At 37.8% G+C, this 22,833-nt stretch overlaps 1 protein-coding gene across 2 annotated transcripts in view; it reads right to left on the bottom strand.

Annotated features, from left to right (window-relative positions):
• The window catches only part of MGAT4A (alpha-1,3-mannosyl-glycoprotein 4-beta-N-acetylglucosaminyltransferase A), a 108,169-nt gene that overhangs the window by 56,434 nt on the left and 28,902 nt on the right, over window positions 1-22,833 (bottom strand). For both annotated transcript variants that reach the window (XM_027128889.1, XM_027128890.1), the window contains 2 exons: window positions 2,656-2,823; window positions 396-536 (listed from right to left, as the gene is read on the bottom strand). In XM_027128889.1, coding sequence (XP_026984690.1) covers window positions 396-536; window positions 2,656-2,823 — 309 coding nt within the window. The remainder of the gene's footprint in view (window positions 1-395; window positions 537-2,655; window positions 2,824-22,833) is intronic.

Genomic DNA, 22,833 nt, shown 5'->3' with positions numbered 1-22,833 from the left:
CCAAGTGGGCAGGGGAAACCTGGCCACGCTCCCTTTTGATCCTCTGCTCTCCCAGTGGTTCCCCAATTTCCCGCTTTGGCATGGGATCCCTTCCCCTCCCCCAGCCACCCATCAGGGACGCCAGTCCTGTCCCGCCTCCACTTCTCCTCCCCCTTCACTCCCCCCATGCCCCACATCCTTCCCCATCACTGGGGGGGTTCCTCCCGCCCCTTAGGTGTCTGTGGTCCCCCACTGGTGCCTGGTAGGTGCCCTAGTTGTGCAGAGATGTGAATTCTGCATCCTCCTAGCCCGCCATCTTGACTCCCGACTTGCCTGACTTGTAAGGGTCAACATAATACTCCAAGACATAATTAAGACCAGCAGTGCAAATACAATAGGAAAGAAAACAAACATACCTCCTGTTCTTCCATTACCAATCTGCACAACAGGTTGAAGGCTTCCTTCATTTTGTAATAAATGAGGCAAATGATAATAAATACTTGGCACTTGAAGAGATTTTTTGCTTGTTAACTCCCTCAAGAGCTTTAGGGTACCATCTGAAATACAGAAGTATAATCAATCCACAGTAGTACCTCACTTATAGAAGTTGCTGACGTTACAAAGATAGTGGTAAAAATTTATGAGAACTAAAAGAATTTTCTATCCTAATTTCATACTTTGGTCAATGATATTTCCATGGACACTTAGGCAACCAGAGTCTCACAGAGTCATGATGATGAGAACGGTCTGAATGAAGCTAAAAAGGTCAGCCAGAGTACCACGAGAAGACAGAATGTGAACCACTCACCTTTATAATGTGTCAGAACTCAAGCCCTGGGGGACAGACTGTAAACACGCTATCCACTCATGAAAATGTAATAATAATAAGTACAACGACCACCAGTAACTTTCACTTTTTTATGCTATTATATTTGACCAAAATTTCACATGGAAGATTTTTTTTTTTAGTTCAAGTACACTAATTTAAACAGCACAAGTTGAGAATGTTTGGTACAGTTCATAACTTTCAAATCGTTTTTCAGTTTTTATGAGAGGAACCAATGAACCATTTAATATAATAGAAAATAAAACCTTGATAGGATAATCAATATTGTCTTACAATTCCATTGAACTAGAACTTAACCTTTTAAATAAGGAAGCTAGCAGTAAGGACTTGAAGTCTCAATAACAATTTTATACAGAGCAATATGAAAATTCCCTTAAAATACTCTGAATATTCAGAACCGAAAGTTCACAAAAGAAACGAAACTATCACACATGAAATTAAAGTTTAACCTCATGTAAAAGCAACAACTACAAATTACAAGACAACAATATCTACCCATCAAATTAAGTTAGCAGATTAAACAGTAATATTAAATTGTGGTGATAATGTGATAAATGTTTCAGCTATTAAGAACAGCATCAAAACCCTTAAAACATTCCTGCTCTATTATTCAGTAATTTCCCTTTTAGGAATGTAACTTGTATGCAATCAATAAATATTTAGTGAATTATCGGTTTTGTTCCAGCCACTGTCGCATGTGGTTGGAAATCAACAGTCATCAAAACACAGATTCTGTTTTTAAGAAAGTCATAATCTAATGAAAATAACCTAAGACCTACCATAAAAGTAACTGATTTATATACAGAGATGTTCTTCACAGAGTTATAAATTGGGGGACAAAAACAACCCAGAAAAATCCTATTTGCCTATTTGTAGAAAAATATTTAATATATTATAGTATATGATTAGCTGATATATATGTCATCAAAAATGGTATTTTAAAAGAATATTCAATGCCATAGTAAAATGCTAATAGCATAATTTCAAGAGCAAAAATAAGGCCATAAAACACACAATTACACTTTTGAAGAAAAATATGCATGGAAAAAAGACTAGAAGAAAACAAAGAATGTTAACCATTCCATAATTTTAAATGTTACTGTGCCATAATACAAATTTTATAATCAGGAGGGGAAGAAAGGGGCCTGAATCTCTAAAAATAAGGTACGGTAGTGAATCTCAAGATGAGAGGAATTAATGGTGAAAGATTATAACAGATAATGCTAAATGAAAAAGTATATTATTCTTGGAAGATTATGTAGATTTGGAGTCAACTGATTATATACATATATCAAATTAGTCATTAGAATAAGAATAGGAAAGAAACAGAAGATGGTTGATACTCATTTCACTCAGACCAGAATTTCTCAGAGAGGGAACAGGTCAGGTACCCCCAAAAGTACCCATTATAAAACTATATCTTTTTATTTCTTATAAGTCATATCTGAGAGCACTAATTGCTTCAAATAGCTCAAAGGTTCCCCAGAGTCCATCTGAAGTCCACACAAGTCACAACAGAAATATGCATAAACACCAAGTTAAATTTTAGTCTCATTCTAAATGTTTTTTTTAAAAGACGCTGGTTCTTCACTATTGGCAGTGAAATTTATACAACTGAAACTTAACTTAATATTACTCTCTTTAAATCAAATTTAGCAATTAATAAAACTTGTTTTATAATTAACCACAATAGAAAAAGTTTTGTATGGTGATTTTTCTCTCTGTAGAGGGTAACAAATGTTGCGACTCTAGACAACTTTCAAAGAGAGTATTTCACATGACCCGTTGAAAATGTAATCTTTTCATAAAACCAAAAATATCGTCTGTACCTGAAAATTTATTCACCGCATCCTTACTTCTGTTTGTTTCTGCTCCTACACGCTTGAACTGCTGTACAATGGCATTGAGTTCGGAAGACCGCTGAGAGATTCTGTGTTCAGCTATTCGGAGCCGTTCTTTTAAAGCAAGAAATTCTCGTTGATAAGCAATCAGTTTTTCTAGAAGCAAAACCAAAAGTTATTAGTATATTTCTTTAAAAAAAAACCCACTATAATCGAAACAGAATTGTAACATTAGGGATTTTAAAGTTGCATTTTTCAGAAATAGATATTCATTAACGAATTCACTGAGACAGAATTGAAAATAAAAAAGAGCCCCAACTAACAAAGTGGTGGCAAAGCCACCACTAACTTAGTGCTATTAATATCTGTAAGAATATGGGCGCTTTCTAATTAGCACTTCAGAAAGTTAAAGATAGGGAGAAATAGACAAGGTTTTTGGAATTAACACTTCACGCATAATACCAAGATCATTTCTCAAAAGGTACAAACAACTATAAAGACCCTATTTGTATGAAGATAGAGATGAAGCATTGAAACTAATGATAATATATCTAATAATATAATGAATATAACATATTTTATAGCGTAACCACTCATTTCTATAGGCTGTTTCCTCTGTACTTCCTATTCTGCAAAAATTTCCCTAGGCCAGACTTTGGTCAAATTCCTGATCCCTAACAACTCAATCAGGTAGATGTTAAGATGACCCTAAAAGTCAATTATTTGAATTTAAGAGAATCACAGGTCAGGAAAGCCTGGTCTGGGAAATAAAAGTGGATTTTATGAGGATAAACGTAGGCACTGAAGCAATCGTATGAGACAGCTCAGATACAAAGTACACAGTGAGAAGAGGCCCCAAGACAGAACTGGACACCAAAATCTAAGAGAGGCAGAAAAGAAACCATGCATTTATCTTGATCAGCAGCACCGGAAGGGAGCTGAGGCTGGTAAATGGTCTGAGCAATTTCCACAACCTCATTAAACTAAGAAAAATCAGAACAACCGTTTCAGCTTCTCTATCAAGCTAGATAATCTAAGGCTACTATTCTGACATCTAAACAAAACAAACCTTGGAAAGACTCTTTTTAATTTATATTGTAATCTCTGCTTTACTCAATCAAGGATGGAATCGTTCTGTACAAAACAGAATTAAGAAATATAAATCTGCCTGTCTCATAAAGCTAGCCTTAAAAATAGTCAATTATATTATTCTTTGGCCCTTACATAAAGGACCACAGAGTAAATACCTCTGAAGAATTCTGTGGCAGGGAAGAAAGCCTCCCCTGCTTAACTGTCATAGTTCCCTGTATTGAACAATGTATTAATAAGCAGCTCTAGTTTCCGTAATTTGCTGGCTTTAGGAGGAAAGGAAGGGAGGGGGGTTGTGATTAGGAAAGGGCATACAGGGGAGCCTCAGGGTGCCAACAAGGTTCTATTTATTGACCTGGTTCCTGGTTAAATAAAATTCATTACTATACACCCATGGTTTAGGCACTTTTCCATATGTGTTAACTGACAATGGAAGAAATGTTAAAAAAGATACTATTCACAAACACAAAACTACAAACAATTATACTATAACAATTTTAACAAGAGGCACACGAGAGTTATGTGATAAAAACTATAAGCCTTTTCCTGGAGCCTGTAATGGAAGAAAAAATGAAGTCATTTATTAATCCCAATCTTGCAGAAAAAAATAGATAAATCCTACCCTAAACTAATAATAAATGCAACACTTTTTAAAACATCAACGAAAATTTTCTGGAACTTGAATTTTGACATGTGATTCTAAAATTCATGTAAAAAACAGAATGTTTTTAAAAGGTCAAAAAAATCTAGAAATAATAATAGGTAACTTGCTCTGAAATCAGAACATACTATATAAGGCTATAGAAATGAAAACCATGTTAAATGCCAAGTCTAAATAGTAGGGACAAGGGCCGATCACGCCAAGCAGATTGTGTCCAAAATGAGCATGAGTGAACTGTCCTGTGATTTCTTCCCCCTTTACCTCTTACCACTCACATGGTGCCAAGATAGTGAATTCTAGACCTCTGTCACTAAAAAAGAACTAGAACCCTTTGGAAAAATAACTTTAAGATGAACCTGGAGCATTCTTGTGTCAAATAAGAAAATGTTATTTTATTTTACTTTATTTTAACATCTTTATTGGAGTATAATTGCTTTACCATGGTGTGTTAGTTTCTGCTGGATAACAAAGTGAATCGGTTATATGCATACATATATCCCCATATCCCCTCCTTCTTGCGTCTCCCTCCCACCTTCCATACCCCACCCCTCTACGTGGTCACAAAGCACCGAGCTCATCTCCCTGCGCTATGCAGATGCTTGCCACTAGCTATCTTATATTTGGTAGTGTATATATGTCAGTGCTGCTCTCTCACTTCATCCCAGCTTACCCTTCCCCCTCCCCATGTCCTTAAGTCCATTCTCAACATCTCTGTCTTTATTTCTGTCCTGCCCTTAGGTTAATCAGAACCTTTTTTTTTTTCTTAGATTCCATATATATGTGTAGCATACAATACTTGTTTTTCTCTTTCTGACTTACTTCACTCTGGATGACAGACTCTATGCCCATCTACCTCACAACAAATAACTCAATTTCGTTTCTTTTTATGGCTAATATTCCATTGTATGTATGATCTTCCTTATCCACTCACCTGTCGATGGACACTTAGGCTGCTTCCATGTCCTGGCTATTGTAAATAGTGCTGCAATGAACGTTGTGGTACATGACTCTTTTTGAACTATGGTTTTCTCAGGGTATATGCCCAGTAGTGGAATTACTGAGTCATATGGTAGTTCTACTTTTAGTTCTTTAAGGAACCTCCATACTGTTCTCCATAGAGGCTGTATCAATTTACATTCCCACCAGCAGTGCAGGAGGGTTCCTTTTCTCCACACCCTCTCCAGCATTTACTGTTTGTAGATTTTCTGATGATGGCCATTCTGACCGCTGTGAGGTGATATCTCACTGTAGTTTTGATTTGCATTTCTCTAATGACTGGTGATGTTGAGCATCTTTTCATGTGTTTGTTGGCAGTCTGTATATCTTCTTTGGAGAAATGTCTATTTCAGTCTTCTGCCCATTTTTGGATTGGGTTGTTTGCTTTTTTGAGATTGAGCTGCATGAGCTGCTTCTATATTTCGGACATTAATCGTTTGTCAGTTGCTTCATTTGCAAATATTTTCTTGCATTCTGAGAGTGGTCTTTTCATTTTGTTTATGGTTTCCTTTGCTGTGCAAAAGCTTTTAAGTTTCATTAGGTCCCATTTGTTTATTTTTGTTTTTATTTCCATTTCTCTAGGAGGTGGGTCAAAAAGGATCTTGCTGTGATTTATGTCATAGAGTGTTCTGCCTATATTTTCTTCTAAGAGTTTGATAGTGTCTGGCGCTACATTTGGTCTTTAATCCATTCGGAGTTTATTTTTGTGTATGGTGTTAGGAAGTGTTCTAATTTCATTCTTTTACATGCAACTGTCCAGCTTTCCCAGCACCACTTACTGAAGAGGCTGCCTTTTCTCCACTGTATACTCTTGTCCCCTTTAGCAAAAATAAGGTGACCATATGTGCGTGGGGTTCTCTCTGGGCTTTCTATCCTATTCCATTGATCTATATTTCTGTTTTTGTGCCAGTACCATACTGTCTTGATTACTGTAGCTTTGTAGTATAGTCTGAAGTCTGGGAACCTGATTCTTCCAGCTCAGTTTTTCTTTTTTAGATTGCTTTGGCTATCGGGGTCGTTTGTGTTTCCATATAAATTGTGATTTTTTTTTGTTCTAGTTCTGTGAAAAATGCCAGTGCTAGTTTGATGGGGATTGCATTGAATCTGTAGATTGCTTTGGGTAGTATAGTCATTTTCACAATGTTGATGCTTCCAATCCGAGGACATGGTATATCTCTCCATCTGCTTGTACCACCTTTAATTTCTTTTATCAGTGTCTTATAGTTTTCTGCATACAGGACTTTTGTCTCCTTAGGTAGGTTTATTCCTAGGTATTCCATCCTTTTTGCTGCAATGGTAAATGGGAGTGTTTCCTGAATTTCTCTTTCAGATTTTTCATCATTTGTGTATAGGAATGCAAGAGATTTCTGTGCATTAATTTTGTATCCTGCTAGTCTACCAAATTCACTGATTAGTTCTAGTAGTAGTTTTCTGGTAGCATCTTTAGGCTTCTCTATGTATAGTAACATATTATCTGCAAACAGTTTTACTTCTCTTCTGATTTGGATGCCTTTTATTTCTTTTTCTTCTCTGATTGCTGTGGCTAAAACTTCCAAAACTATGTTGAATAACTGTGGTGAGAGTGGGCAACCTTGTCTTGTTCCTTATCTTAGAGGAAATGCTTTCAGTTTTTCACCATTGAGAACAATGTTGGCTGTAGGTTTGTCATACATGGCTTTTATTATGTTGAGGTAGGTTCCCTCTATGCCTACTTTCTGGAGAGTTTTTTTATCATAAATGGGTGTTGAATTTTCTCGAAAGCTTTTTCTGCATCTATTGAGTTTATCATATAGTTTTTATCCTTCAATTTGTTAATATGGTGTAGCAAATTGACTGATTTCATACATTGAAGAATCCTTGCATTCTTGAGATAAACCACACTTGATCATGGTGTATGATCCTTTTAATGTGCTGTTGGATTCTATTTGCTAGTATTTTGTTAAGGATTTTTGTATCTATGTGCATCAATGATGTTGGCCTGTAGTTTTCTTTTTTTGTGACATCTCTGTATGGTTTTGGTATCAGGGTGATGATGGCCTCATAGAATGAGTTTGGGAGTGTTACTCCCTCTGCTATATTTTGGAAGAGTTTCAGAAGGGTAGGTGTTAGTTTTTCTCTAAATGTTTGATAGAATTCTCCTGTGAAGCCATCTAGTCCTGGGCTTTTGTTTGTTGGAAGATTTTTAATCCCAGTTTCAGTTTCAGTGCTTGTGACTGGTCTCTTTATATTTTCTATTTCTTCCTGGTTCAGTCTCGGAAGGCTGTGCTTTTCTAAGAATTTGTCCATATCTTCCAGGTTGTCCATTTTATTGGCATAGAGTTGCTTATAGTAATCTCCCATGATCCTTTATATTTCTGCAGTATCAATTGTTACTTCTCCTTTTTCATTTGTAATTCATTTGTAATTTGATCTGAGTCTTCTCCCTTTTTCTCCTTGAGGAGTCTGGCTAATGGTTTATCAAGTGTGTTTATCTTCTCAAAGAACCAGCGTTTAGTTTTATTGATCTTTGTTACTGTTTTCTTCATTTCTTTTTCATTTATTTCTGATCTGATCTTTAAGATTTCTTTCCTTCTGCTAACTTTGGGGGTTTTTTTTTGTTGTTCTTCTTTCTGTAATTGCTTTAGGTGCAAAGTTAAGCTGTTTGATATTTTTCTTGTTTCTTGAGGTAGGACTGTATTGCTATAAACTTCCCTCTTAGAACTGTTTTTGCTGCATCCCATAGGTTTTGGGTCATCGTGTTTTCATTGTCATTTGTTTCTAGGTATTTTTTGATTTCTTCAGTGATCTCTTGGTTATTTAGTAGTGTATTGTTTAGCCTCCATGTGTTTGTATTTTCTAGGTTTTTTTTCCCTGTAATTGATATCTAGCCTTATAGCATTGTGGTTTGAAAAGATACTTGATATGATTTCAACTTTCTTAAATTTACCAAGGCTTGATTTGTGACCCAAGATATGGTCTATCCTGTAGAATGTTCCATGAGCACTTGAGAAAAAAGTTTATTCTGTTGTTTTGGGATGGAATGTCCTATAAATATCAATTAAGTCTATCTTGTTTAATGTATCATTTAAATCTTGTGTTTCCTTATTTGTTTTCATTTTGGATGATATGTCCATTGGTGAAAGTGGGGTGTTAAACTCCCCTACTATGATTGTGTTACAGTCGATTTCTCCTTTTATGGTTGTTAGGATTTGCCTTATGTACTGAGATGCTCCTATGTTGCGTGCATAAATATTTATAATTATTATATCTTCTCCTTGGATTGATCCCTTGATCATTATGTAGTGTCCCTCTTTGTCTCTTGTAACAGTCTTTATTTTAAAGTCTAAGAAAATGTTATTTTTAAAAAAGGATATAGATTGCAATTTTAAAAATTTAAATTTAAAAAAATAATAAAAGGGAGAAGTTCAAGATGGCAGAAGAGTAAGACGTGGACATCACCTTCGTCCCCACAAATACATCAGAAATACATCTACATGTGGAACAACTCTTACAGAACACCTACTGAATGCTTGCAGAAGACCTCAGACCTCCCTAAAGGCAAGGAACTCCCCACGTACCTGGGTAGGGCAAAGAAAAAAGAAAAAACACAGACAAAATAATAGGGACGGGATCTGCACCCCTGGGAGGGAACTTGAAGGAGGAAAATTTCCCCACCCTAGGAAGCCCCTTCACTGTTGGAGACAGTGGGTGGCAGGGGGAAGCTTCGGAGCCACAGAGGAGAGCACAGCAACAGGGATGCAGACGGCAAAGCGGAGAGATTCCCGCACAGAGGATCGATGCCAACCAGCACTCACCAGCCTGAGAGGCTTGTCTGCTCATCCGCCTGGGCAGGTCGGGGCTGGGAGCTGAGGCTCGGGCTTCGGAGGTCAGATCCCCAGGGAAAGGACTGGGGCTGGCTGCATGAACACAGCCTTAAGCGGGCTAATGTGCCACAGCTATCAGGGAGGGAGTCTGGGAAAAAGTCTGGAACTGTCTAAGAGGCAAGAGACCATTGTTTCGGGGTGTGCGAGGAGAGGGGATTCAGAGCACCGCCTAAACGAGCTCCAGAGACGGGCGTGAGCCGTGGCTATCAGCACAGACACCAGAAACGGGCATGAAATGCTAAGGCTGCTGCTGCAGCCACCAAGAAGCATGCGTGCAAGCACAGGTCCCTATCCACACCTCCCCTCCTGGGAGCCTGTGCAGCCTGCCAATGCCGGGGTCCCGTGATCCAGGGACAACTTTCCAGAACACACAGCGCACCTCAGGCTGTTGAAACGTCATGCTGACCTCTGCTGCTGCAGGCTGGCCCTGCATCCATACCCCTCCCTCTCCCCAGCCTGAGTGAGCCGGAGCCCCCTAATCAGCTGCTACTTTAACCCCATCCTCTTTGGACGGGAACAGACGCCCTCAGGAGACCTACACGCAGAGGTGAGGCCAAATCCAAAGCTGAACCCTGGGAGCTGTGCGCACAAAGAAGAGAAAGGGAAGTCTCTCCCAGCAGCCTCAGAAGCAGCGGATTAAATCTCCAAAATCAACTTGATGTACCCTGCACCTGTGGAATACCTGAATACACAACGAATCATCCCAAAATTGAGGCAGTGGACTTTGGGAGCAACAATATATATTTTTTATTCCTTTTTCTCTTTCTGTGAATGTGTATTTGTATGCTGCTTTGTGCGATTTTGTCTGTATAGCTTTGCTGTTACCATTTGTCGTAGGGTTCTGTCTATATGGTTTTTTTTTTTTTTGGTTTTTTTTAGTATACTTTTTAGTGCTTGTAATCATTGGTGGATTTGTTTTTTGGTTTAGTTGCTCTCTTCTTTCTTTCTTTTACTTTTTCCTTTTTTATTACTTTTCAATTTCATTTTTAATAATTATTTTTTATTTTAATAAATTTACTTTTTCTTTCTTTCTTTCTTTTTTTCTCCCTTTTCTTCTGAGCCGTGTGGCTGACAGGGTCTTGTTGCTCCGGCCAGGTGTCAGGCCTGTGCCTCTGAGGTGGGAGAGCCAAGATCAGGGCATTGGTCCACCAGAGAGCTCCCAGCTACACATAATATCAAACAGCAAAAGCTCTCCCAGAGATGTCCATCTCAACGCAAAGACCCAGCTCCACTCAACGACCAGCAAGCTACAGTGCTGCACATCCTATGACAACCAACTAGCAAGACAGGAACACAACCGCACGCATTAGCAGAGAGACTGCCTACAATCATAATAAGGTCACAGACACCCCAAAACACACCACTGGACACGGACCTGACCACCAGAAAGACAAGATCCAGCCCCATCGACCAGAACACAGGCACTAGTCCCCTACACCAGGAAGCCTACACAACCCACTGAACCAGCCTTAGACACTGGGGTCAGACAACAAAAACAACGGGAACTACGAACATGCAGCCTGTGAAAAGGAGACCCAAAACACAGTGAGTTAAGCAAAACGAGAAGACAGAGAAACACACAGCAGATGAAGAAGCAAGGTAAAAACCCACCAGACCTAACAAATGAAGAAGAAATAGGCAGTCTACCTGAAAAAGAATTCAGAATAATGATAGTAAAGATGATCCAAAATCTTGGAAGTAGAATAGAGAAAATACAAGAAACGTTTAACAAGGACATAGAAAAACTAAAGAGCAAACAAACGATGAACAACACAATATATGAAATTAAATATTCTCTAGAAGGAATCAATAGAATAAATGAGGCAGAAAAACGGATAAGTGACCTAGAAGATAAAATAGTGGAAATAACTACTGCAGAGCAGAATAAAGAAAAAAGACTGAAAAGAACTGAGGACAGTCTCAGAGACCTCTGCGACAATATTAAACGCACCAACATTCGAATTATTGGGGTTCCAGAAGAAGAGGAGAAAAAGGAAGGGATGAGAAAATATTTGAAGACATTATAGGTGAAACCTTCCCTAATATGGGAAAGGAAATAGTTAATCAAGTCCAGGAAGTGCAGAGAGTCCCATACAGGATAAATCTAAGGAGAAACATGCCAAGACACATATTAATCAAACTATCAAAAATTAAATAAAGAAAAAATATTAAAAGAGGCAGGGGAAAAACAACAAATAACATACAAGGGAATCCCCATAAGGTTAACAGCTGATCTTTCAGCAGAAACTCTGCAAGCCAGAAGGGAATGGCAGGACATATTTAAAGTGCTGAAAGGGAAGAACCTACAACCAAGATTACTCTACCCAGCAAGGATCTCATTCAGCTTTGACAGAGAAATTAAAAACTTTACAGACAAGCAAAAGCTAAGAGAATTCACCACCACCAAACCAGCTCTACAACAAATGCTAAAGGAACTTCTCTAAGTGGGAAACACAAGAGAAGAAAAGGACCTACAAAAACAAACCCAAAACAATGAAGAAAATGGTAGTAGGACCATACATATTGATACTTACCTTAAATGTAAATGGATTAAATGCTCCAACCAAAAGACATAGACTGGCTGAATGGATACAAAAATAAGACCCATGTATGTGCTGTATACAAGAGACCCACTTCAGGGCTTCCCTGGTGGCGCAGTGGTTGAGAGTCCGCCTGCCGATGCAGGGGACGTGGGTTCGTGCCCCGGTCCGGGAGGATCCCACATGCCACGGAGCGGCTGGGAACGTGAGCCATGGCCACTAGGCCTGCGCGTCCGGAGCCTGTGCTCCATGGTGGGAGAGGCCACAGCAGTGAGAGGCCCACGTACAGCAAAAAAAAAAAAAAAAGAGAGACCCACTTCAGACCTAGAGACACATACAGACTGAAAGTGAGGGGATGGAAAAAGATATTCCATGCAAATGGAAATCAAAAGAAAGCTGGAGTAGCAATTCTCGTATCAGACAAAATAGATATTAAAATAAAGACTATTACAAGAGACAAAGAAGGACACTAAATAATAATCAAGGGATCAATCCAAGAAAAATATATAACCATTTTAAATATTTATGCACCCAACAAAGGAGCACCTCAATACATAAGGCAAATACTAACAGGCATAAAAGGGGAAATCTACAGTAACACAATCATAGTAGGGGACTTTTAACACCCCACTTTAACCAATGGATAGATCATCCAAAATGAAAATAAATAAGGAAACACAAGTTTTAAATGATACATTAAACAAGATGGACTTAATTGATATTTATAGGACATTCCATCCAAAAACAACAGAATACACATTTTTCTCAAGTGCTCATGGAACATTCTCCAGGATAGATCATATATTGGGTCACAAATCAAGCCTTGGTAAATTTAAGAAAATTGAAATCATATCAAATATCTTTTCTGACCACAACGCTATGAAACTACATATCAATTACAGGAAAAAATTTGTAAAAAATACAAACACATGGAGGCTAAACAATACACTACTAAATAACCAAGAGATCACTGAAGAAATCGAAGAAGAAATCAAAAAATACCTAGAAACAAATGACAATGAAAACACGACGACCCAAAACCTATGGGATGCAGCAAAAGCAGTTCTAAGAGGGAAGTTTATAGCGATACAATCCTACCTCAAGAAACAAGAAAAATATCAAATAAACAACCTAACCTTATACCTAAAGCAATTAGAGAATGAAGAACAAAAAAAACCCCCCAAAGTTAGAAGGAAAGAAATCTTAAAGATCAGATCAGAAATAAATGAAAAAGAAATGAAGAAAACAGTAACAAAAATCAATAAAACTAAACGCTGGTTCTTTGAGAAGATAAACAAAATTGATAAACCATTAGCCAGACTCCTCAAGAAAAAAAGGAGAAGGCTCAAATCAACAGAATTAGAAATGAAAAAGAAGTAACGACTGACACTGCAGAAATACAAAGGATCATGAGAGATTACTACAAGCAACTCTATGCCAATAAAATGGACAACCTGGAAGAAATGGACAAATTCTTAGAAAAGCACAACCTTCCAAGACTGAACCAAGAAGAAACAGAAAATATAAACAGACCAATCATAAACACTGAAATTGAGACTGTGATTAAAAATCTTCCAACAAACAAAAGCCCAGGACCACATAGCTTCACAGGCGAATTCTACCAAACAGCTAGAGAATAGCTAACATCTGTCCTTCTCAAACTCTTCCAAAATACATCAGAGGGAGGAACACTCCCAAACTCATTCTATGAGGCCATCACCACCCTGATTCCAAAACCTGAGAAAGATGTCACAAAAAAGAAAACTACAGGCCGATATCACAGATGAATATAGATGCAAAAAAACCTCAACAAAATACTAGCAAACAGAATCCAACAGCGCATTAAAAGGATCATACACCATCATCAATGGGGTTTATCCCAGGAATGCAAGGATTCTTCGATATACGCCAATCAACCAATGTGGTACACCATATTAACAAACTGAAGGATAAAAACCATATCATCATCTCAATAGATGCAGAAAAAGCTTCTGAAAAAATTCAACACCAATTTATGATAAAAACCCTCCAGAAAGTAGGCATAGAGGCAACTTTTCCCAACATAATAAAGGCCATATATGACAAACCCAGAGCCTACATCCTTCTCAATGGTGAAAAATTGAAACCATTTCCACTAAGATCAGGAACAAGACAAGATTGCCCAGTCTCACCACTAGTTTTCAACATAATTTTGGAAGTTTTAGCCACAGCAATCAGAGAAGAAAAAGAAATAAAAGGAATCCAAATCACAAAAGAAGAACTAAAGCTGTCACTGTTTGCAGATGACATGATACTATACATAGAGAATCCTAAAGACACTAACAGAAAACTACTAGAGCTAATCAATGAATCTGGCAGAGTAGCTGGAAAGAAAATTAATGCATAGAAATCTCTTGCATTGCTATATATTAATGATGAAAAATCTGAAAGGAAGGAAACACTCCCATTTATCATTGCAACAAAAAGAATAAAATACCTAGGAATAAGCCTACCTAGGGAGACAAAAGACCCGTATGCAGAAAACTATAAGACACTGATGAAAGAAATGAAAGATGATACAAACAGATGGAGAGATATACCATATTCTTGGATTGGAAGAATCAATACTGTGAAAATGACTATACTACCCAAAGCAATCTACAGATTCAATGCAATCCCTATGAAACTACCAATGGCATTTTTCACAGAACTAGAACAAAAAATTTCACAATTTGTAAGGAAACACAATAGACTCCAAATAGCCAAAGCAATCTTGAGAAAGAAAAACAGAGCTAGAAGAATCAGGCTCCCTGATCTGACTATACTACAGAGCTACAGTAACCAAGACAGTATGGTACTGGCACAAAAACAGAAATATAGATCAATGGAACAGGATAAAAAGCCCAGAGATAAACCCACGTACATATGGTCACCTTATTTTTGATGAAGGAGGCAAGAGTATACAATAGAGAAAAGACAGCCTCTTCAATAAGTGTTGCTGGGAAAATTGGACAGCTACTTGTAAAAGAATGAAATCAGAACACTCCCTAACACCATACCCAAAAATAAACTCAAAATGGATTAAAGACCAAATGTAAGGCCAGACACTATCAAACTCTTAGAGGAAAATATAGGCAGAACACTCTATGACATAAATCACAGCAAGATCCTTTTTGACCCACCTTCTAGAGAAATGGAAATAAAAATAAACAAAGGGGACCTAATGAAACTTCAAAGCTTTTGCACAGCAAAGGAAACCATAAACAAGACGAAAAGACAACCCTCAAAATGGGAGAAAAGATTTGCAAATGAAGCAACTGACAAAGGATTAATCTCCAAAACATACAAGCAGCTCATGCAGCTCAATATCAAAAAAACAAACAACCCAACCCAAAAATGGGCAGAAGACCTAAATAGACATTTCTCCAAGGAAGATATACAGATTGCCAACAAACACATGAAAAGATGCTCAACATCACTAATCATTAGAGAAATGCAAATCTAAACTACAAAGAGGTATCACCTCACACCAGTTAGAATGGCCATCGTCAAAAAATCTACAAACAATAAATGCTGGAGAGGGCGTGGAGAAAAGGGAACCCTCTTGCACTGTTGGTGGGAATGTAAATTGATACAGCCACTATGGAGAACACTATGAAGGTTCCTTAAAGAACTAAAAATAGAACTACCATATGACCCAGCAAACCCATACTGAGCATATACCGTGAGAAAACCATAATTCAAAAAGAGTCATGTACCACAATGTTCACTGCAGCTCTATTTACAATAGCCAGGACATGGAAGCAACCTAAGTGTCCATTGACAGATGAATGGATAAAGAAGATGTGGCAAATATATACAATGGGATATTACTTAACCATATAAAGAAATGAAATTGAGTTATTTGTAGCGAGGTGGATGGACCTAGAGTCTGTCATAGAGTGAAGTTAGTCAGAAAGAGAAAAACAAATACCATATGCTAACACATATATATGGAATGTAAAAAAAAAAAAAAAGTGCTGAAGAACCTCGGGGCAGGACAGGAATAAAGACACAGACGTAGAGAATGGACTTGAGGACATGGGGAGGGGGAAGTGTTAGCTGGGACGAAGTGAGAGCGTGGCATGGACTTATATACACTACCAAATGTAAAATAAATAGCTAGTGGGAAGCAGCTGCATAGCACAGGGAGATCAGCTCGGTGCTTTGTGACCACCTAGAGGGGTGGGATAGGGAGGGTGGGAGGGAGACGCAAGAGGGAGGAGATATGGGGATATAGGTATATGTATAGCTGATTCACTTTGTTATAAAGCAGAAAGTAACAAACCATTGTAAAGCAATTATACTCCAATAAAGATGTTAAAAATAAATAAATAAATAAAAATGAATTCCTTGAGGACAGAAGTCAAAAAAAAAAAAATAAGATAGGACATATCATAAGGGCACAGGAAGCCACTCGAGGTGCTCCCCCTGGCTGAATTCACTGCAATTTAAGTACCAAAATAAATACTGATGGTAATGAATTATAACTTATTAAATAAAGTAAGAATCTGTGAGTCCATATTAATAAATAACAACTAACAGATGAGAGAAAAGTGTTTCTTACAGTGGAATGCCAGCTTATAAATGATGAAAGAAGGACGAATGTTAGAAAATCACCCCTTTGCAACTGTCCAAGCAATAACTGAGTCAGGCAAAAATCAAAAATGGATTCTAGAGAAAGACGAATGCTGTATGACATCACCTATATGTGGAATCTAAAAAATACAGCAAATTAGTGAATATAACAAAAAAGAAGCAGACTCACACATATAGTGAACAGACTAGTGGTTACCAGTGGGGAAAGGGAAGAGGGGAAGAGTCAGACAGGGGATGGGGAGTGGGAGGTAGAAACTACTGGGTATAGGATAGATTCCAGAATGTACTGTACAACATGGCGAATATAGCCAATATTTTGTAATAATTGTAAATGAGAAGTAACTTTTAAAAATTGTGTCAATTTTTTTTTAAATTTTTAATCAAAAAAGAAAAAAGGATGCCAAAACCGGTAGGTGAAAGTTTAATGAGGAACAGGATATGTGTATCATCTCAAAGTATCTTCCCACAAAGTAGCCATTCATTTACGAAAGGAAAAACGCTACCTTTATCTTGGAGAAACCTGGCAGGTATCATGTTAATCACATGATCAAAGTTCACATCAGCAGTAACGGACCAGACATCATGTGCCCTCTGCCATGATGCACAGAGGACACACCTTATTTATGTGGTATTCTTGCCAAAAATGCATCATCTGAACCTAATCTCAAGGAAACATCAGACACATCCAAAGTGAGCAACAATGCACAAAACAAAAAGCTTCTGCTATAAAAAATGTCAAGGTCATCGAAGACAGAGGCTTAGGAACTGCCCCAGACAACAGACTGAAGGGGACGAGACAACTACATACAAACTACAATCCTGGATGGGATACTGGACCAGAAAGAAAAAAAACGCTATAAAGAACGTTATTAGAACAAAGTAACAGAAGATAGACGACAGAGTATGTAACATTGTGCCAAAGAGTATGCCAAAGAGTATGTAACACTGTACCAATGATACATTTCCTAAATTTGACACCTGAACTGTTGTAATGTAAGAGAATTCCCTGTTGCTAGGAAATAAAATTATTTAGGAGTAAAAAGGCACAATTTCTGTAATTTACTCTCAAATGGTCCTGAAAAGAAACTAATATCTGTAGATACATAAAAAGATGATAGAGGCAAAAAGTTCACAGTACGTAAAATGCATAGAGAAGTTGTTTGTACCGTCCTTATAACTCTGCATTTCTTCATTTGAAACTTTTTTAAAAATTAAGTTTTTAAGAAGTAAGCAGGAGGAGGGGATGGCGTACAGGTTCAGTCTTTTAGCAGCTCTTGAGTGGTGGGAGGGCTATGGATCTGGGCGTAGCCTCTGCCCTACATGCATTTTCTTGGTACTTTTGGGAACCATCTTCCCGAAGGCCAGCCTCACCAAGTAAGGAGAGTAGCCAGTAGCAGTGGACAAATACTCCCACTCCAAATTCCAAACTGCCCACCTGCTTTGAGGTGAACTGGCCATGCTTTTGAAAAGATCCCTGGGGCCCACGGACCGCTGGATAAAATCACACGTATTTTCTTTCAGGTCCAGATGTGACTAGTGCTCTTACTGCAGAGCCCACAGCTGTGAAAGGGCTCAGCATGAGGTCACTTCCCATCTCGCTCGCATCCATCCTTTGCTTCTAACACCACCCTTCCGTATTAAAAGTGTTCTCTCCTGGGAGTTTGGGGTTAGCAGATGCAAACTACTATATACAAAATGGATAAACAACAAGGTCCTACTGTATAGCACACAAACTCTATTCAGTATCCTGTAAGAAACCATAATGGAAAAGAATGTGAAAAAAGAATATTTATATGTGTAATATTTATGTGTAAAACTGAATCACTTTGCTGGATACCTGAAACTAACACATTGTAAACCAACTATACTTCAATAAAATACATTTTAAAACATAATAAAAAAAAATAAAAGTGTTGTCTCCATGACATCAGAGCAAGTCCACACTCTACCTAGAAAGCCAAGACTATGCAGTAAAGCTCTCAGCTAGTCCTGCTAGGAATTCCACGGGACACTGTTGGCTCTTCTAAGCAGAGAGCAGTTACACATGGTCTTTCTACAACCCTCCCTTGCAGCGTATCCTCCACAGTCCACACAAACATAGCGTTACTAGTGACCTCTAGAATTTTCTCCATTCATATTTCGCATAGTACTACCGTGCTCTCTTGGGGACAGTGGCTTACCAGCTCTCAGAAAAAGTTCAAACCGTAACATAATAGACAAAATCCTCCTTCAAATTAGTGATATGTGTTTGACAATTTCCTGTTTTCAACATTAGTATCAAAATTCTTATTTTTGCATTTCTCTGAATCATTTCAATCAGTTTCTGTGCAGGAACCTAGCAGGAACCCATGAGGAAACTTTCACACTATCATCTTACTGGAAGTCCCTGGTTTTGTTTACCATTTTGTTTTTACTGAAGATTGAATCTAACTTTTTTTAATTGTAGAAAAGCACATATCCAGATTAGACAAATCTAAGTATAAATCACATTCTGTGAACCTAAGAATCTGAAACAGAAAATTTCTAAAGAAACCACTTTAATTCCTTCAAATCAAGTAATCAAGTCAGTTTTCCAGTGAAAAGGGTACCTTTAGGCTTTCAAAGAATTACTGGTTGAACCATATGAAACTGCTTATATTTGACCACTTTTGACAAAAAATAGCAATTTCAGATTGTTCAGCAAATTAAATAAGTCTTAGATTCAACAATGTAATTTAAAAATCTATAAATAGTATAGATGAAAAATTAACATAAAGATGCACAAATAACTAACCTGATACATAAAAACAGAACAGAAAAGTTCATTTTTCAAATAGTACCTTGTTATTAGCAAGACTCGGAGGATACTACTTAATTCTATGAGCTAACATTTAAAAATGGGCTTTTTATGTTGAAATTAAAATTACCAAAAATTAAACCCACTTTTAAATAATTTAATTTTAATATTTATTAAATCATAAAATTCTGGCACTGGAAAGAATGTTGACAAGTCATCTGCATTCCTCTGTTCTTTAGTACTACCCTGAACTACTTCATACAGATAAAACTTTTTGAAAAATATGAAAAACTCCCTGAGTAACAGATTCCAAAACTTACCAAGTTGTATACTTCAGGAAGTCACTGACTGAAAACATTTTATTTCACATTCACCATTCTTATACAACCATTTTTAAATAGAAAGGAGAAGGCTTAATGTGAAATTATGGACAATTTAATATTACAAATATCTTACAGAAAAAATTAAAGAACTGGATTCAGAAGGTAGTTTAGGAGAGCTAAAGCCTAGAAAAACCGAAAGACAGGAGTCCAGATGAAATAGGTTAAAAGACCAGAATTTGAAAAGACAATTCTAATGAGCTAAAAATGGTTAGCGAAAAGTGACAAACAAGACTGGGTCTCTCATTTCTTTAACTTTATTGTGCATAAGAACCACCAGGAAGAGCTTGTTAAAACACAAAATTCTGGACCCTATCTCCAAAGATGCTGATTCCACAGGTCTGACATGGGGCCTGAGAATTTCTAACAAGCTCCAAGGTGATGCTGGGCCACTGAGTGAATAGCTCTAAGGGAGAGTATACGGTCCTCAATGTAGGTCTGGTCTCTAGCAGCCTGGAAATCTATGCTGTTCTGCTCTCCTTTGGACTAGATGTTAAGAACTCCAGGGACAGGAGGGGTTCATCAAAAATTTCAGGTCCATAATCCTCAAGATGACACTTGGGGCAGAGAGGGTTTCAAAATATCCAGTGGACACCTATTTCCAAGGTGTCTTTTAAGAGTTACAGGAATTAACAAGATCAATCCCTATTTTTGGAGTATTTCAGTCAGGACCCACGGATTATGAAAAGACCTGTACTCTTCTAAACTCAAAAGGGAAAATGGGGCTCATAGATATACAGAATCATATATTTTATTTACATTAAAACAAAGAATATAATTCTATTTGTTTCTTCACATAATGTTTTCACTATGCTTACAAAACAGGACCCTAAGTAGTGAATATCAGATACGCTATGGTTGAAAAGTTTTCTGGAACATGATCACTAGTTCTGAGTTGTCCCATAAGTAATATCATCATTAATGCTGTCATTCCAAACAAACTTCTAGGGAGAGGTTTAATAAGTAAATCCATCCACTGACCTTATAAAGCACAAAACCTTAAGATATAAAATGATGCTGCATATACCTATAACACACACTTTCTTAGAAATATTTTCTCCATCTAAATAGTTGCAATCATTTTCCTTGATTTCCCTTGAAGACAGGGTAATCTATTTTTTAGTAATTTTATCATTAAGTCCCAAATTCTATTACCATTGTGAAATGAGAAGAAAAAACAATAATTTGCATAACCTAGGATAATGTTCATTAAAGTAAACTTAGCCATAACAACAGTTTTTTACTTCTAAAAAATATAAAATTATGATTTTATGCAATCTGGGTTTTTGAAATTCAACAAGCCGTAAGGAGCTTGGAGTAAAAATCACCAAATGGTTATAAACTAATTTTCCTTAAGGACTTAAACTTATTGGCAGACATTTTCTATAAAGGTGTTGATTTGTTCCCAAAAGAAAAAAAAAATCTGTATTCTAAAAGATATAAAGGTATTTATGTTTCTATGAAGAATCACTCAAGACAGAGCATTTTATTCTTCATTAGAATCATCTTTACTTAAAAGGATACTGGGGCTTCCCTGGTGGCGCAGTGGTTGAGAGTCTGCCTGCTGATGCGGGGGACACAGGTTCGTGCCCCGGTCTGGGAAGATCCCACATGCCACGGAGCAGCTGGGCCCGTGAGCCATGGTCGCTGAGCCTGCGCATCTGGAGCCTGTGCTCTGCAACGGGAGAGGCCACAACAGTGAGAGGCCCGCGAAAAAAAAAAAAAAAAAAAAAAAAAAAAAAAAAAAGAAGGATACTGGTAATTAATCAATTCTACACTGTGGACTAGCTCTACCAATGAAGGTGGTGTCCTCTTACTGTATCTCCCTAGCTGGACATGGTTACTCCTTTTATGACTAATTTCGCGATTTCTTCTTCCCTCTCCTCACTTTCCTCTTTTCCTTATTTTCCACGTTTCTCCCGTCATATACTTCTGCAAAACCCTTTTCAAATTCTTCTTCTGTGTTTCGTTCTGGACTTTTCATTTTCAACCACATGCTTCATATCTCTCACTTCTTTCCTTCTTTCATATTCAGTCTCCCCCATCCACCTCACAATATCCCCATCTTCTCTGTTGTCTATGTTTCAAATTACCGAGGACTTTTTTTCTTTTGTTTTTAATTTATGGCTGTGTTGGGTCTTCATTGCTACACGCAGGCTTTCTTTATTTGCATCGAGCGGGGGCTACTCTTCATGGCGGTGCGCGGGCCTCTCACTGCAGTGGCTTCTCTTGTTGTGGAGCACGGGCTCTAGGCACGCGGGCTTCAATATTTGTGGCACGTGGGCTCTAGAGCGCAGGCTCAGTAGTTGTGGCACACAGGCTTAGCTGCTCCACAGCATGTGGCATCTTCCCGGACCGGGGCTTGAACCTGTGTCCCCTGCATTGGCAGGCAGATTCTTAACAACGGCACCACCAAGGAAGCCCCTACCGAGGACTTTATTCTCTGACTGATGTAAACAGTCTACCTGCCTGGAGACCCTAACTTTGTAGTTTTTTTGTAACCTTCAATGAAAACAATTGAAAATTTAGGATTTTTGCTTCTTGTACCCATAATGGCAAAGAAAGGAAACTGCGAGAGGAAAATATTTCATAATTATTAAGATGAACCAGGAAATGAATGTGGAGAGACAGTATCAGTCTGAACTCTAATAATGTTGGTAAAATTGATCATAAAAGTGAAATCTCAGACTATGAGTCTTCAGATGACAATATCCTAAATGAGTTTTCTCAGGTTCAAGATCAGGACTTCCAATTACAGAACAAAACAGAGTAGACACACTTCTCTCTATTCTTCGTGCTAAGTACAATGAAAACCCTGGACGTTACATATTAACCAAACATACAGAAAACTCTGAACAGTAAAGAGAAGAAGGCAGACAGAGAGATCCCTGCCCCAAGAAATGACAAGACAGTGAGTTCCCTGAGTTTTCTTTTTGCTTCATATATTCCAGACTGGGTACTAGAGAAGCCAGCATTCTAAAAACACCAATAGGAACACACAAAAATGCCCCAGGAAAAGCCCTCTTTGTCTAGCCAAAGCACTAAGGATGGGTGACCTAGCAAGACAGAAAAATTTTATACAATAATTGCTCTATTCTAGCCAAAGACCATGGAAAAAACCATGGTCCCACTTCCACCCCATTGGCAAAAGCCAAGCAAGGAGTCTAGACTTCCACTCTTGCCTAACTGTAACAAGGACACACACACACACACACACACACACACACACACACACACACACACA

The sequence above is a fragment of the Aethalodelphis obliquidens genome, unplaced genomic scaffold (assembly GCF_003676395.1).
Source record: "Aethalodelphis obliquidens isolate GAN/ISIS:26980383/991018 unplaced genomic scaffold, ASM367639v1 scaffold35, whole genome shotgun sequence".
Taxonomy (NCBI): Eukaryota; Metazoa; Chordata; class Mammalia; order Artiodactyla; family Delphinidae; genus Aethalodelphis; species Aethalodelphis obliquidens.
The sequence above is the reverse complement of the archived record's forward strand: the minus strand, read 5'-3'. Positions and strand labels throughout refer to the sequence as shown.